Here is a 15,489-nt window from a genome sequence, read left to right on the forward strand (position 1 = left end):
CCCCAGGTGATTGTTTAATCTAATTTAATCTGAGAGAGTTCAGCCTCCAATGTCAACTACAGTAGAGAGATTATCAATAGAAGGGGGACCCGATGGTGCACAACAGAGACTACATAGTGCTCTCTCTATACTAATTACTTTGATTAGCCAGCCAAACAATACACATGCTGCAGACTGGCAAAGTAGAGAGAGCCCAATATAGAATGTACAGTGTTTGCACTACTCATACCAGGCCTTGCGGAAACACCCAAAGTGCTGCTCTTCATCTTCACCATCCTCCTAACCTTCGTTACCCCCCCACACACACACCAGTGCCCATCACCCTGGCATCTCCCCCCACCAAAGCACACAGGCTGGGGTACAGCTTTTGTAATGTGTTATGCTGATGCCCACTGTGGGTCAAACATAGTTATGAAGTTTTTAATCCTTATTCCAACTTCCAGACCTCACTCCTGTTGGGATGCTCCATTTCTCATAGGTGAACTCATTAGTTCCCCTTATACTCGTTAACATTTACATCACCGTATCAACATAGTAACAGGCAGAAGTCTTTCACCCCAGCTACCAAGGGTCGTCTTGTGGTGTCTATGGATCCCTCATAGACATCATAATAGAAACTCAGCACTTCTTTTCAAAACATCAGCATATCACAAACAGAGCCACAAACTCAGCCGGTATATTATTAATGTATTTATAATAACGTACGCTAAGTCCTGAGGCCTAATTTGGCTAAGTCAGATATTTTACAGGCCTGAGGCCAATAGGCTTGCATTACAACACTGATTAATATTTATTAGGGCTGTCAATCAGTTACAAAAATTAATCGTGATTAATCGTGCAATTAATTGTGCTGTTAAACAATAATAGAATACTGTTTATTCAAATATGTTGGATGTATTCTACATTTTCAAATATTTTTATTTCAGTTACAACACAGAATATAAAGTGTACTGTGCTCACTTTATATTTATTTTTATTACAAATATTTGCACTGTAAAAACAAAAGAAATAGTATTTTTCAATTCACCTAATACAAATACAGTAGTGCAATCTCTTTATCATGAAAGTTGAACTTACAAATGTAGAATTATGTACAAAAAAACTGAATTCAGAATGTAAAATTTTAGAGTCTACAAGTCCTCTCAGTCCTATTTCTTGTCTACTCAGGCACACAACTTTGTTTACATTTGCAGGAAATAATGCTGCCCACTTCTCGTTTACAATGTCATCTGAAAGAGAAAACAGACATTTGCATGAGATTGTTGTAGCCAGCATCAGAAAATATTTATGTGCCAGATGCGCTAAAGATTCATATGTCCCTTCATGCTTTAACCACCATTCCAGAGGACATGCGTCCATGCTGCTAACGGGTTCTGCTCAATAATGATCCAAAGCAGCACTGCCCAACACAGGTTCATTTTCATCATCTGAGTCAGATGCCGCAAGCAGAAGGTTGATTTTCTTTTTTGGTGGTTCAGGTTCGGTGGTTTCTGCATCAGAATGTTGCTCTCTTAAGACATCTGAAAGCCTGCTCCACGCCTCATCCTGCTCAGATTTTGAAAGGCACTTCAGATTCTTAAACGTTGGGTCAAGTGCTGTAGCTATCTTTAGAAATCTCACATTGGTATCTTCTTTGCGTTTTGTCAAATCTGCAGTGAAAGTGTTCTTAAAATGAACAACATGAGCTGTGCACTTTGTATTCTGTGTTGTAATTGAAAATGTAGAAAAACATCCTAAAATATTTAATAAATTTCAATGATATTCTATTGTTTAGCAGTGCGATTAAAATTGCGATAAATTTTTTTTAGTTAATTGCATGAGTTAACTGCGATTAATCAACATGCCTAATATTTATATTTCACCTCTATATCCTAAATATATCTGATACATTTCAGCATTGGCTACAGGAGGATAGTTGTAGCATAGCGGAGCTCCACCCTATTCCTTCCCTACTCCCGACATGCCTCCTCCCATTAATTAACCATGTTCTATAACCAGGCTAAAGCTTGGACTTTCATTGGCTTAATAATAAAGCACAGAGGAGCCACATCTCCCTTTGTATTTCCCTGTGAGTCTTTTAACTAGTTACAGTGTCACCACTGGCACAGTGTTCTGCCTTCATTCTGCACATGTTTGGTCCCAAGTCAATTGCACTTTCTCTTGCAGAGCTGTTTTTCCCGAAGGTCAGTCCCTGGATGGTGGCTCTATGGGTGATCCTGGCTGTTCTCCTTCCCCTGGCCAGTTACTGCTTCTGGAGGCAACACAGAGCGAAAGGTGAAGTAACAAGAGGGGGGAATTGGGTGAGAGAGAAATTGATTGACTGACTGAAAAACAAAACCAAAAGGAGAGATACTAGGGCTGCCAACTCTGAATGAAGCTATTCTGGTAGGTTTTTTTCCCAATATGACATAATGTCATTTTCTTAAAATAGCCTATTAAACTCTCCAGGATTGCTTTCAGTAGTCACTAGGAGATGGATGCTGATTCTGGGAGACGCCAGGCCTGGAGGGTTGGAAACCGTAAGGCCGGGTCTACTCTGGGGGGAGGGGAGGGTCTTCACTGTGGTAAGTCAATGGCTGATGTTTCCCTATCGACTCCGCCTGTGCCTCTCGCCCTGGTGGAGTACCAGAGTCAACAGGAGAGCGCTCGGTGGTCGATTTGATGCGATAAATCGACCCCTGCTGGATCGATCACTGCCTGTTAATCCAGCCGGTACTGTAGACAAGCCCTCTTAGATATACAGGAATTCAATATTTGGAGGAGGTGTCAGGCAGTGGGAGCCGGGCTGAGCGTGAAGGGGGAGCTGAATAAATTATGACTTTGTCTGAACTGAGAAGTGTCAAGTGGTTTCACTCCTTCAGATCCCACTCAAGGATCTCAATCCAATGTGATTCTGAACTGTTCCATGAAGATCAGCATGGCTCAGACAGAAACACCATGTGGGGCTCAGTGAGCTGGGCTTGGAGCACTGACAAATGTAACTTGGCTGCTTGCAGGAAAAACAGAAAGCAAAGGAGGAAAAAAGGGTGTTTCTTAGGGCCAATTCTGCACCCCAGTAGGTGCTTGCACCCGCCCTCTCCCTCCAATCCAGCTCAGTAGGAGCTGCAGAACGGCAAAGCAGTGGCTGTCAAAATAGACAGGTTAGCAGTTACCTTAGCTACACTAAGACTTGTTCAGCCTGAGATCCTGCTGACCTGAGCATCCAGCTAAAGAAAGGCACCTTCACCCCATTCTCCCTCCCTCCCCCATCTAACTAGACCGTAGGAGGAGCTGTTACCACTTATCATTAGACTAAGGGCAAATACCACCTACAAGGTCAGGAATTGGCCTAGGATGGAGCCAACCAAACCCCGTCTCTTATCCAGCCCAGGTCAGTGCCCCATTCCTGTCACTCACTTCCCTCCCCCATCCCCACAGGCAGGAGCTGGGGCTGTTCAAGGGATGGGCACAGAGGGGAGCAGCCAGAACAGATTGGAGCATGACAGGGCCCAGGCAGCAGGGCTCCTGGGGGAGACACTTAGAGCAGCCGCTAGAGGTGATGGTCAGTGGGGCCGAGGCAGCAGGGATGCTGAGTGCAGGGATGATGAGACAGATCTGTCTGTGTGTCCTGTCAGTCTGTCTGCCTCGCTTTCATAATTACAGAAAACTTATATGAATAGCGGGAACCGAGCCATAAACACAATAGAGTGAAATCTCTCCTCTTGCCCTTTTTTCTCCCTAGATACCCTGTGACCTGATATGGAGAGCAAGAAAGGTCTATGTCTGGGCCCATTACATTATCTGACAGTAGAGTTATCCCATAAACATGACAGGGTGAAATCTCGCCATTATTAATTAACTGTTGTAACAGTTTCCCAAGGGTCGTGGTGGATTCTCCAGCGCTGGCAGCTTTTAAATGAAGATTGGATGTTTTTTCTAAAAGATCCTCTCTAGGAATTATTATGGGGAAGCCCACGGGCTTGTGTTACACAGGGGTCAGACTAGGTGATCACAATGGTCCCTTCTGGTCTTGGACTCTATGAATTGATGACCTCTCGCCCTGTTCTCTATAGAGACCCTGCTGTCTGGGCCAGTTACATTAACTGATATTAACATTACCCCCACAAACATGACAGGGTGAAATCTCACGTCTCTCCCTTTTCTCCCTCTAGAGATCCTTCGATCTGAGATGGAGAGACAGAAAGGTCAGTGTCTGGAACAGTTACATTAGCTGTGGGGTTACCGTTATAAATATGACAGGGGGAATCTCATGTCTCTCCCTTTTCTCCCTCTAGAGGCTCTGCGATCTGAGATGAAGAGACAGAAAGGTCAGTGTCTGGGACCAGTGGGATGGGTTGAAGATTTCATGTCATGTCAGTCAAGTTAGCTCTCTCAAGCCAACTTAAGTCAATTGAAAGCCATGTTTAATGCAATGGAGTCTCAATTTAACACTTTTAGATCAATTTTAGCAGGTGGAGTTACAGCCTGTTTTAATAAGTAATGAAGAACATCTCCATATCGGCACCAGAGCCCAAGCAGTGAGTTCAGGGCTGCTTGTGCTGACACAGACGGGCTCTGAAGGGGAAGGGACCACTTTTCCTAATAAACCCCATGGGAATTACAGAAATGGCACCCCAGAGCCATAGCCGCGGCTGGAACGCACACCCCTCCTGCATCCCAAACTCCTGCTGTAGCCTGGAGCCCTCCTGCACTCCAAACCCCTCATACCTGGCCCCACCCCTGAACCTGCACCCCCAGCTGGAGCCCTCACCTCCATTCCCTGCACGTCAATCCCCTGCCCCAGCCCAGAGCCCTCTCCCAAACCCTGGATCCCTCATTTCTGGCCCCACCTGGAGCCTGCTCCCGAACCCATGCCCCAGCCCAGAGCTCTCTCCCACATCCCAGACAACTTATCCCTAGCCCTAGCCGGAGCCCAACTCCCTGCCCTAGCAAGGTGAAACTGAGTGAGGATGGGGGACAACGAGCGATGGAGTGAGGGGGGATGGAGCGAGCTGGGGATGGGTCCTTGTGGAAGGGGCGGGGCCTCAGGAAAGGAATGTTTTGTTTAGTGCAATTAGAAAGTTGGCAACCCTAGACAGGTTGGGTCCCTGCCTCCATAAGAAGCCGGCTCCTGTGCTGTGCTCTGCTTAGCGTCTTATGGACAAATCTTGCAAAACATTTGTATCACCAGTGAGGAAGATGTCGCTGTTAGCTTGACTATTGTGCATTAAGTTTTGAGACTCAACGTTAACTCACAATGTCTTTTACTTTCCAGCGGAATACGAGGCAGTGAAAGGTATGTGTGTTTTTACTAGTTTTGATTATGCTTTAAATCGGAAAAGGAACACTCAGAACTATGTGTGCAAAGAAATGTTAATGTAAAAAAGTAATGTGTTACTGTTATAGGTAATGTACATGACAGGGGAAAATCCAGATAGTATCCAGGAATAATGGGTGGAAAAATTGTGGTATTGAAATATGAACATTAACAGTTTTATTTTTCACAACATTAACCCTTGGAAATACTCTTAAACACAAACAAACAAACTTCACTCCCTGACACCACAGAGACCCTGTAACAAGAACAATAATTATTTATACCAATAGGGCCCAGCCGTGTGAGTTCTTCACAGACATGCTCCCACGCCCATTGGTTTGCTTGGAGCAGGATTGGGATCCCGAGTGGGAGTTGCAGGTGCTCAGCACCTCTTGGGGTCACACCTGCATCATCCACATTATGGAAACACTTATAACGGAAGAGTTCTTTGAGCTGGAAACACAGATTTTCTGTTGTGCCAGGATCTGCATGGGGTAGGGGATGGGGGCAGTGAGGGAAAAGGCTATGGCTCTGTGATTCTCAGGCTGCTCCAGGGGCTGCTCTAATTTGCTCCAGCTGGCTGTGGTCCCTGAGATTGGTGACTGTGCTCTGCTCTGCCCCAGCACACCTCCCCCCAACCCCTCCCACTCTGACAAGCCTCCTACACCAGGATGGAGGTGGTGGGAGTTAGCAAAGGAGCAAGGTACACTGCTTTACCCAAGCTGAGCTCTCTCTACACCAGGGGAATTCTCTGATATCCAGGGCCTGGTTCCTGCCAGTCTGCGCCATCCCTGCACACAGTGACTGGAGCAGGGGAGAGACCCGAACCCTTTATCACTATGGGCTCCATTCTGCCCCCCTGACTCACATGAGTGATCCTCACAGGTGCAGTCCCAGTGATTTCTGGGGGGAGGGTTTGCAGGATCAGGTGTGAAAAAGCAGAAGCTCTAACTCAGGGGTGGCCAACCTGCGGCTCTTAAGCCGCATGCGGCTTTTAAAAAGTTAATATGTGGCCCCTTGCATAGACACCAACTCTGGGGCTGGAGCTACAGGCGCCAACTTTCCAATGTGCTGGGGGGTGCTCACTGCTCAACCCCTGGCTCTGCCCCCACTCCACCCCTTCCCCCAAGGCCTCTGCTCCTTCCTGCCCCCTTCCCTGAGCCTGCTATGCCCTCACTTCTCCCCATCCCCGCAGAGTCTCTTGCATGCCGCAGGAGGCATGGAGGAGGATGGGGGAGGCGCTGATCAGCCGGGCTGCTGACAGGCAGGGGGAGCTGATGGGAAGCTGCTGATATATTACTGTGGCTCTTTGGCAATGTACATAGGTAAATTCTGGCTCCTTCTCAGGTGCAGGTTGGCCACTCCTGCCCTAACTACTGATTAGGAGCCTAATGCTGGTGTCCTTACTCAGGCAAAATTCCCTCTGAAGCCAATGTAATTTGGGTGTAGGACTGGGCACTTATGTAATTGAGAATCGCTCCTATTGATTCATTTATGTTCTTTTTTCCCTTTTCTCCCCTCTCGTTCCCATGGACCCTCTGGCAGAACTGGGTAAGCTCCGTTTCTGGTTTGTTTTTCACAGAGTGTGACTTGTTGAGTCTGTATTTTGAGTCTAAATTCTCATGTCTGATTATTTCAGGACTCACCAGAGCCCGAAGCTATGCAGGTAACTGACGCTGATACTGCTTCAGTCACTCTCAGTTCCATTTCCCTGGGATGTTTGGTCCCTCCTCAGTCCTCTTACAGCTCTCACAGTGACTAAGGGGTTGGGCAAAATGTCATTGTCCCTGTGAAAGTCTGAGGGTTTGGTTATTCACACAAACAGCTAGGGTACCTGCTGTTGGGAGGAGCTGGTGCAAACAGACAATTGTTTTCCTGCTCTCTGTTGCTGTGATATAGTCTCCAGTCAATGAATTGTTTCTTTCACTGCTGACCATTTTTGGCAGAAACATCCTGTTGATGAGCTTATCCAATCCTGACCCTGCTGGATGCAATAGCAGAGTGGATGGAGGGCAGAGGGGCTGCTGGTGGCTCTAGGAGGGTTGCTGTGATGAGGAATAAGTAATTTAAACCTCCTCTCCCCACACTTACGACTTGTCAGCGTGGGGAAGAACCCAGTGTAGCTAGTGTGGAATATTCTGCATTCATAGTCTTCCAATGTGGATTAACACAAACGAGACAAGGACTCTAGCTACTCAGGGCTTTTCCCCATGTAGAAAAGCCCTTAAAGTTACTCCCAGGGGAAAGAGAAGATGCATCCCCTCAGGTCCCCTCCCAGGGACCACAAGCCATGACTACCCTCTGCTGTGGCAAAGCTGTGCCTAGTCCTGCTGGTTCCTAGGTCCGCACTTTACCCACAAGAGCATCCGTTCACTACTCTGATAGACAGTTCACTGGACTGGATGTGGAGGGGCAGTGATGGGGGAGGGCTTGGGGAGCAGAGCCCCGTAATGCCAGGGGACTGTCACAGAGCGTGGGTCCAATGTGCTACCATAGGACATGGACCTTGCACATATGCACTGTGCTAGTGCCCAGTGCCTGGGTGAGTCAGTGTGAATTAAAGCAGCACAGGAGTGGGGTTGGGGGGCAGTTGGTGCTGGGAAGCCAGGTGAGAGCAGGGGGTTCTGAGGAAGGAAGGAGGAGGAAGCGGTTGGATGATGCTCAGCAGCAGGGAGTTTGTTCCCTTCTCCCACCAGCTCCCACTATGCCTGGAACAAAGAGAGAAAGAGGGTGAGTGGGGCTGTAGACAGAGTGCAGCAGGAGGTGTCAGGTGAGGGGTGGGCAGGGCAGAGCCTGGGGAGTGGGGACAAGGAGTGGAGCCAGTGAAGGGGATGGCAGTGGATGTGAGGGGACATGTAGCCTGATCTATAGATTCTGTGTTGATTACTTAAGAATTTTTAGTTATCTCTTTGAGGGTTAACAGGCTTTTGTCCCAAGATCAGGCCCAGCATTATTTAAATTATTTATATAGTTGGGAACTGCGATGTGCACTGACACTCTAGGAACGCTTTTATATTTACAAATAGCACTGGTCTACAATTTTTGAGAAGTCTTCTGGTTCAGAGATAAAATGTGCTATTTATTATGTATTTTGATGTGAGCGATGAGCACGGCGAGCGATTTCACCAGACATTGCAACAATGGAGAAACGCTATCAGGGCAAATGGAGCCCATCAATGCTTGCAGACTATTGCTGGACAGTGACAAGAGATGCTCCATTTAATGAATACAAGAGACAAGCCAAGAAGCGCCGAGTAGACACTGAATAGGACTAAACTATGTACATAATAGTTGTTTGCCTTTTGTTTCATAATAAATTTTAGTTAGATAACCCTTTTGCTGATTTTTAAAGTGTTACATAAACAGGACAGGTAACATATTATCATGTAAAGCAACCATAAACACATGAAAAGACCTAGGTTTACAATTTATGATTAAAACTCTATCATCTACACAATATACATAGACATAAAATGTAAAAACTTAAATATCTTAGAAACAGTAGCCAATCAGTTGTTTTAATGGTCATATTTGAATTCAGCACATCAAAATACATAATAAATAGCAAATTTTATCTCTGAAGCAGACGACTTCTCAAAAATTGTAGACCAGTGTTACAGGAGCCTGTCACAGGTAGTCTGGTCCCCTTGTGAGTAATATGGGCTGCTAATAATATAAGGAAGATCATATTTTGTTTGGATAAATTTAATTCTACGTCAGTGAATTGTGGTCCATGCTCTGTCACAAGTTCTTCTGCAACCCTGAAATGACCAAAAGTGCACGTTAGTTGCTCTGTAACACTCTGGCGTGTTACGTCTTTCAAGTACACTATTTGTATACACCTGGAAAAATAGTCCACGGCTACCAGGTAAAGATGTCACATAAATCTGCAGCTAGTCTCTTCCAGGGTCTCTTTGGGCTGGTCTACACTAGCAGGGGGGATCGATCTAAGATAAGCAACTTCAGCTACGTGAATAGCGTAGCTGAAGTCGAAGTATCTTAGATCGAGTTACCTACCGTCCTCCCGGTGTGGGATCGATGTCTCCGGCTCCCCTTGTCGACTCCACTACCGCCGTTCGGGTTGGTGGAGTTCCGGAGTCAACAGGAGCGCGTTCGGGGGCAGGAATTAGAATGTGGGTCTCAACCCCCTCAGGTGAGGGCTGGAACTGCTGGGTTCTAGGTGTCTGGTGTGGGGCTCCCTCAATCTCTCCTGCTGAAGACGTCCCCCCTGTGTCTAAACACTGCCATGGGCACTGGGTCAGAGTGTGGGAGTGAGAATAACTCTGCTGCCGAGTGGGTCGGCCCCCATCTGGGAACCCCAGAGTCCAGCCCCCCTGGTCCAGTGACCCTGTAATTATTGATCCATAACCCCAGTGAAGGGAGGGGTTACAGCCCCTGGCACAGCAGTGTCTCATCTGTATCCAGGCCCAACTTCAAACCCCTAGTGCAGACACGCTGCGTGGGTGTGAACTGGGATTGTCACCTGGTGCACCTACTACCAGATGGAGGGGGCAGCAAGGGGGTAATGGCCCTTGCTCCCCTCAGCAGCCCTCAACTCCTATCCCCCCTCTACCCTTCCCCGTTCCAGTGAGCCCAGACACCCTGCCGTGCTCTAGCATGGAGAGTGCCAGCTGTGCCCTGTGGGACAGAGCTGTCACCCAGTGTGTGTATGGGGATGGCGCCAACCTGCTCTTAGCAACAAACCAGCCACACATGGCCCCAAGGCAACAGAGAGTCCCTGGGGCCTGCCTCCTTCACCTTCCCTCCTGCCCCCCTTCACCTCCCTCTATCCCCCTGGCACCTGCCCCTCCCTTATCCTTCCCTCAACCCCTGTGCTCACCTGACCTCTGCCTCTATCCTGTCCCTTCCCCCGGCCCCAAACTCCTGCTGCCCCCCTGGAACTCTGCGCCTTGCTCCCACTTTGCATCCCTAGGGTGACCAGATGTCCCAATTTTATAAGGACAGTCCCGATTTTGGGGTCTTTTTCTTATATACGCTCCTATTACTCCCCACTCCCATCCTGATTTTTCACGCTTGTCTGGTCACTCTGTGCCTCCCTCGAACTCACCCCTCCCTTCTCCCTCTGCCATCCTGGCATCTGCCCTCTCCCCCAAACATCCTCTGCACCCTGGAGCCCTCCCATCACTTCACACCCCCGCTACCTCTTGGCATGAACCTCTCCCCTTTCCCCATCTGCTGCCATGGCTCCCCCCCCTCACCCCCCCCTGCCCCCCTGGTGCCTGCCACTGCCTTCAACTCCTCTGTCCCTTCATGACCCCCACACCCCTCATTCTCCTCTGCTGTCTTGGCTCCTGCCTTTCTCACCCCCCTCAGCCCTGCCTGGTACACGCCCCTCTCCTCACCCTCTCTGCCCCATGGCACCCACCGCTTCCCTTATCCACCTGTGCCCACCCCTCCTCTAGCCCCACTCTGATGTTCTGGCTCCTGCCCCTCCCCAATCCCATCTCCTAACACCTCCCTCTGCCCACATGCCCCTGCCTCTCTCCTCGCCCTTCTCTGCCCTCCTGGCACCTGCCATTTCCCTTACCCCCTGCACCCTCCTAGTGCCAATCCCTTTCCTCACTCCCTCTTCCTCCCAACACCTGACACTCCCCTTGCCCCCTTCCTCCCTGGTGCCCCACCCCCGTTCCTACCTCTGCCCTTCTGACTCCACTCTCCTCATGCCCCTTTGTCCCCATTACCCATGACTTGCCCCATCCCCTGCCTTTCTCGTGCCCACCTCTCCTTTCACACACCCCCTCCTGGCACACACTCCACCCCACCCCCCTTCCCTCCTTTTATCTGCCCCTTCCTTTCCCCCTTCTGTGCCCTGGTAACTACCTCTCCCCTTGCATCTCTGGCACCACCTCTTCCCTTGCCCCCCCCTTCTACCCTCAATAACACTTCTTGCTCCTTGTTCTCCCTGATGCCTGCCCCGTTCCATGCCACACCACTGTCCCCCTAGTGCCTGCCCATATGCTTGCCCTCCTCTGACCCCTGGCACCCACCCCTTCTCTTGCCCTCCCACCCACTGACGACCACACCTTCCCTCATCCCCTCCCCATTTGCCCTTGGTGCCTTCCCCACCCCACACCCCACTACTGTCCCCCGGCATTTGTCTCTCCCCCACTCTGCCCCCAGATCCTGCCCCTTCCTTCTCCTGCCCTGGCCTGCACCTCTCCCCTCGGCGCAAGCCACTTCACTCATCCCCCAACCCCTCGTGCCTGCCCCTTCTCTTGCTCTCCACCACCACCACCTTCCCTTTAGTTCTCCCTTGCCCTCGGCCTCCCTGAAACCTGCACTCCTCACCCCCCTCTAGTCCCCTGGTACCAGCCCCTTTGTTCACTCCTCCTCTGCCCCCCTGAGACCCATCTCTACCCTCGCCCCCATCTGCCTCCATGGTGCCTGCCCCTTCCCTTGCTCCCTCGGCCTGCCTGGTGCAAACCCCTTCCCTTGCCCCCCTTTGGGCCCCCTGGTGTCTGCCCCTCTCCAAACCTCTTGGTCCCTCCCCCTCCTTCTTCCCCCTGGTGCCCACATCTCCACACCTCTCTGCCCCTTCTCCACAGCCCATTCTCTGCCCTCCTTGTGCTCACCTGCTCCCTTGCCCCCACTCTACCCTCTGGTACGCACCCCTTTCTTCTCTCCTCTCCTTGCATCTACCCCTCTGCTCATCCCTCCTGGTGACTACCCCTTCCCTCGTCCCACCTCTGTCTTCCTGGCACCCACCCCTGAAGTCCCTCTCCTCCTTTATAACTGCCCTTTTCCTTGCTCCACTATTGCCCCCTGGGGTCCATCCCCTCCTTCTGCCCTAGTGCCCATCGCTCCCTTCACCCCCTGAAGCCCCCAGTAACCTGCTCCTCCCTTCACTCCTTCTGCCCCCTGGTGCCTGTCCTCTTGCCCCCCATTGCCCTTGTGCCTGCCCCTCCCCCCTACTCCTGTCACCTGCCTCTCCCCTTTCCTCTCCCAGCAACAGCCTGTCCCCTCCCCTCCCCCACCCCCACTGACACCTTCCCACCCCTCACCCGCTACTCATGCCCTTTCCCCCTCACAGGCAGAGGGGCCCTGACTCACCTCAGACAACAACCTCCCCTCCCCTGCCTGCAGTGATTAACGGGGACACAGGTTAATTTCCCTTTGATCCCAGTGACCAGCCCCTGCCCCGGCCCTGACTCTGTGACTCTCTTCCCAGTGGACGTGACTCTGGATCCAGACACAGCAAGTCCCTACCTCGTCCTGTCTGAGGATCAGAAATGTGTGAGACTCGAAATCAAACGCCAGGATCTGCCCGACAACCCTGAGAGATTTGATACTTGTCCCTGGGTCCTGGGCGCTGAGGGGTTCGCGGGCGGGAGGCGTTACTGGGAGGTGGAGGTGGGAGACAAGCCTGAGTGGGACCTGGGGGTTTGTAGGGAATCTGTGAGCAGGAAGGGGTGGGTCAGACTCTCACCTGAGGATGGATACTGGGCCATGCGGCTGTGGCATGGAGAATACAAGGCCTGCACCTCCCCCTCAACCCCCCACCCCGTGAGCGTCAGGCCCAGCCGGGTGGGGATTTTGCTGGACTATGAGGCGGGCGAGGTCTCGTTTTACAATGTGACTGACAGGTCCCATCTCTTCACTTTCACTGGCACCTTCTCCGGGAGGCTCCGCCCTTATTTTTGTCCTGGTTACAACACTTGGGGTAAAAACGCGGCTCCCCTGGTAATCTGCCCGGTCCCAGCTCAGGCCGGAGGGAATCTTGGTCCCTGACAGTGACCCCGCAGTATAGACTGGCCCCTCCCAGCCCTGCTGCTCTTCTCTCCCCTCCCCCCGTTGTGGGGGCCAGTTACTGCAGCAACTGGACTTTCTGTGCTGACCGGACGCTGCCAGTTTCCCTTTTCAAGTGGAGGTTCCAGTCAAAAAACAGACACCTGGCAACCCCCAGCCCCCATCTTTCCCTGACCCCTGCCCCAGGGGTAGCAGATGGGGGTGGATGGGGTCATTCACTCCTGTCAGAATTTTTTACCGGTGTGAAATCTCAATGTAAAATATGACAGAAAAAAGATTATTCTAAATAATAAGAGATATACCTATCTCCTAGAACTAGAAGGGACCTTGAAAGGTCATCGAGTCCAGCCCCTTGCCTTCACTATCAGGACCAAGTACTGATTTTTTGCCCCAGATCCCTAAGTGGTCCTCTCAGGGATTGAACTCACAACCTTGGATTTAACAGGCCAATGCTCAAACCACAGAGCTATCCCTCCTCGCAAATTCTAATTTAGAAAATATTATTGTAACAAGGTGTAAAGACAAGACTATTTTAATTTACATTTCAACAGTATTTCAGAAACAAGCATCAAAACATATATGGCATTCCTAGGACTACTTTTTTTGTTTTAAACGTGATGCTTTATCACCATTTTCAATGTAATACTTCAGTTTTGAAAATGTATTTACAATATGTCATCCGTGGCAGTGTGCCCTAAACTTACCTTGATTATTTGAAAATGAATACCCTAAAATTGTCTTTTGATGGATTCTTTTCTGGTTTTTATCCAGTTTGCTGGTGTCTAGGTGGCATGGGCTGCTGAAGCTATGTGTTTTTCCTAGATTCGAACACAGGGAAATTTAAATCTAAAAATGGATAATTTTCCCCTAAAATTTCTTTCAGAAATATCTGTGTTTCTTTCCCTATTTCTCACCGAATTATCTGTAAGTACTGTGGTTTGTTATCCAATCTTATTGTGTTATTAACTGGGGAAATATGTTGGCAAATAGGTTAATATACAACATGGTTTTTAGTATCTGGCAAGACATAAAGATGTGCTGTCACTCACAATTGACAGCATGAAGTGTCATGAAGAGATTGCAGGCAATGTTCATATTTAAATTTCTAACTATGAATGGGCTCCTCCATAAGTTCCTACAGTCCCTGACTGGCAGATATCTCTGTGTGAATTAAGCAGCAAGCAGTCTGCCAGGGAACCTCCACAATGTGTCTTTATAACTTTTTATGGTGCATCACAACATAGCAGCAGTTAAAAGGAGCCCCCTTCCTGGTTCAACCTTTTATACTGCTGCATTCTTCTCAGGGCTGAGCTAATCAGGCTCCCTACAGGTGCAAGTGATCCCCTCTGCCCTTCCAAACCCAAACTGCTCAGTCCCTCCTACTGTAACTGCACCCAGTGCCCTGGGTGTTCTCAGTGACCAGGGTGTTGCCTTCCAAAGGGCTCAGTTTGTAGCTGCTAACAGCCCCTGTCATAGAATATCAGGGTTGGAAGGGACCTCAGGAAGTCATCTAATCCAACCTCCTGTTCAAAGGGGGACTAATCCCCAGACAGATTTTTGCCCTGATCCCTAAATGGCCCCCTCAAGGATTGAGCTCACAACCCTGGGTTTAGCAGGCCAATGCTCAAACCACTGAGCTATCCCTCACCCCCATGCATGTGTAATTGACCCTTTAGTGAAAATAACACCATGTGTAAACTATCAGAGGGGTAACCATGTTAGTCTGGATACGTAAAAGCAGCAAAGAGTCCTGTGGCACCTTATAGAGTAACAGATGTATTGGAGCATGAGCTTTCGTGGGTGAATATCCGTTTCGTTGGATGCATGTAGTGGAAATTTCCAGAGGCAGGTATAAATATGCAAGCAAGAGTGTGGCAGATAGGAATTCCACATGGACTCGGCTACCCCTCTGATACTTGACACCATGCAAGGCACTGCATTTAGCCGTATGGAGTGGAAATCCATCAACCTCATGAAGAAACTTGCACAAGTACAAACAGATATCTTCCTTTCCAAATCCAAACGGATGGACATCATACCAAATGGATTGAAGGTGAAATATCCATTGCTATCTACATACTACACAGACCTGAGTGAGAGATTATGCCATATTCTATCAAAGAAACTGAGGAACCACCTGATCAGCATCCTATACAGCAAACAGGAAAACATCAAAAAAGAGCTCTCCAACCTGGAGACTTTCATAAATAACCAGACTTCTATACAAATGGACTTCACTAAAATAAGTCAGGAGATCTACATTACACACTTCACCTCTCTACAAAGGAAAAAGGACTGTAAGCTGTCTAAAATCCTACCTGCCACATGGGGCCACAACAGTGGTACCCCTAACCTATCCAGCAATATCATCAATCTATCCAGCTACACACACAGCCTGGCAGAAGAGTCTGGCCTATCTCGGGGAC

At 49.4% G+C, this 15,489-nt stretch overlaps 1 protein-coding gene across 1 annotated transcript in view; it reads left to right on the forward strand.

Moving 5' to 3' along the window:
- Positions 1-13,203, forward strand: part of LOC120393134 (butyrophilin subfamily 1 member A1-like) — a 41,348-nt gene extending 28,145 nt beyond the window's left edge. The window contains exons 5-11 of the mRNA XM_039517736.1: positions 2,167-2,274; positions 4,152-4,184; positions 4,275-4,307; positions 5,255-5,275; positions 6,842-6,847; positions 6,936-6,962; positions 12,486-13,203. Of these exons, the coding sequence (XP_039373670.1) occupies positions 2,167-2,274; positions 4,152-4,184; positions 4,275-4,307; positions 5,255-5,275; positions 6,842-6,847; positions 6,936-6,962; positions 12,486-13,045 (788 nt within the window). The 3' untranslated portion in view covers positions 13,046-13,203. The remainder of the gene's footprint in view (positions 1-2,166; positions 2,275-4,151; positions 4,185-4,274; positions 4,308-5,254; positions 5,276-6,841; positions 6,848-6,935; positions 6,963-12,485) is intronic.
- Positions 13,204-15,489: the final 2,286 nt, after the last annotated feature.

Source organism: Mauremys reevesii, unplaced genomic scaffold (assembly GCF_016161935.1).
Source record: "Mauremys reevesii isolate NIE-2019 unplaced genomic scaffold, ASM1616193v1 Contig15, whole genome shotgun sequence".
NCBI classification, from domain to species: Eukaryota; Metazoa; Chordata; order Testudines; family Geoemydidae; genus Mauremys; species Mauremys reevesii.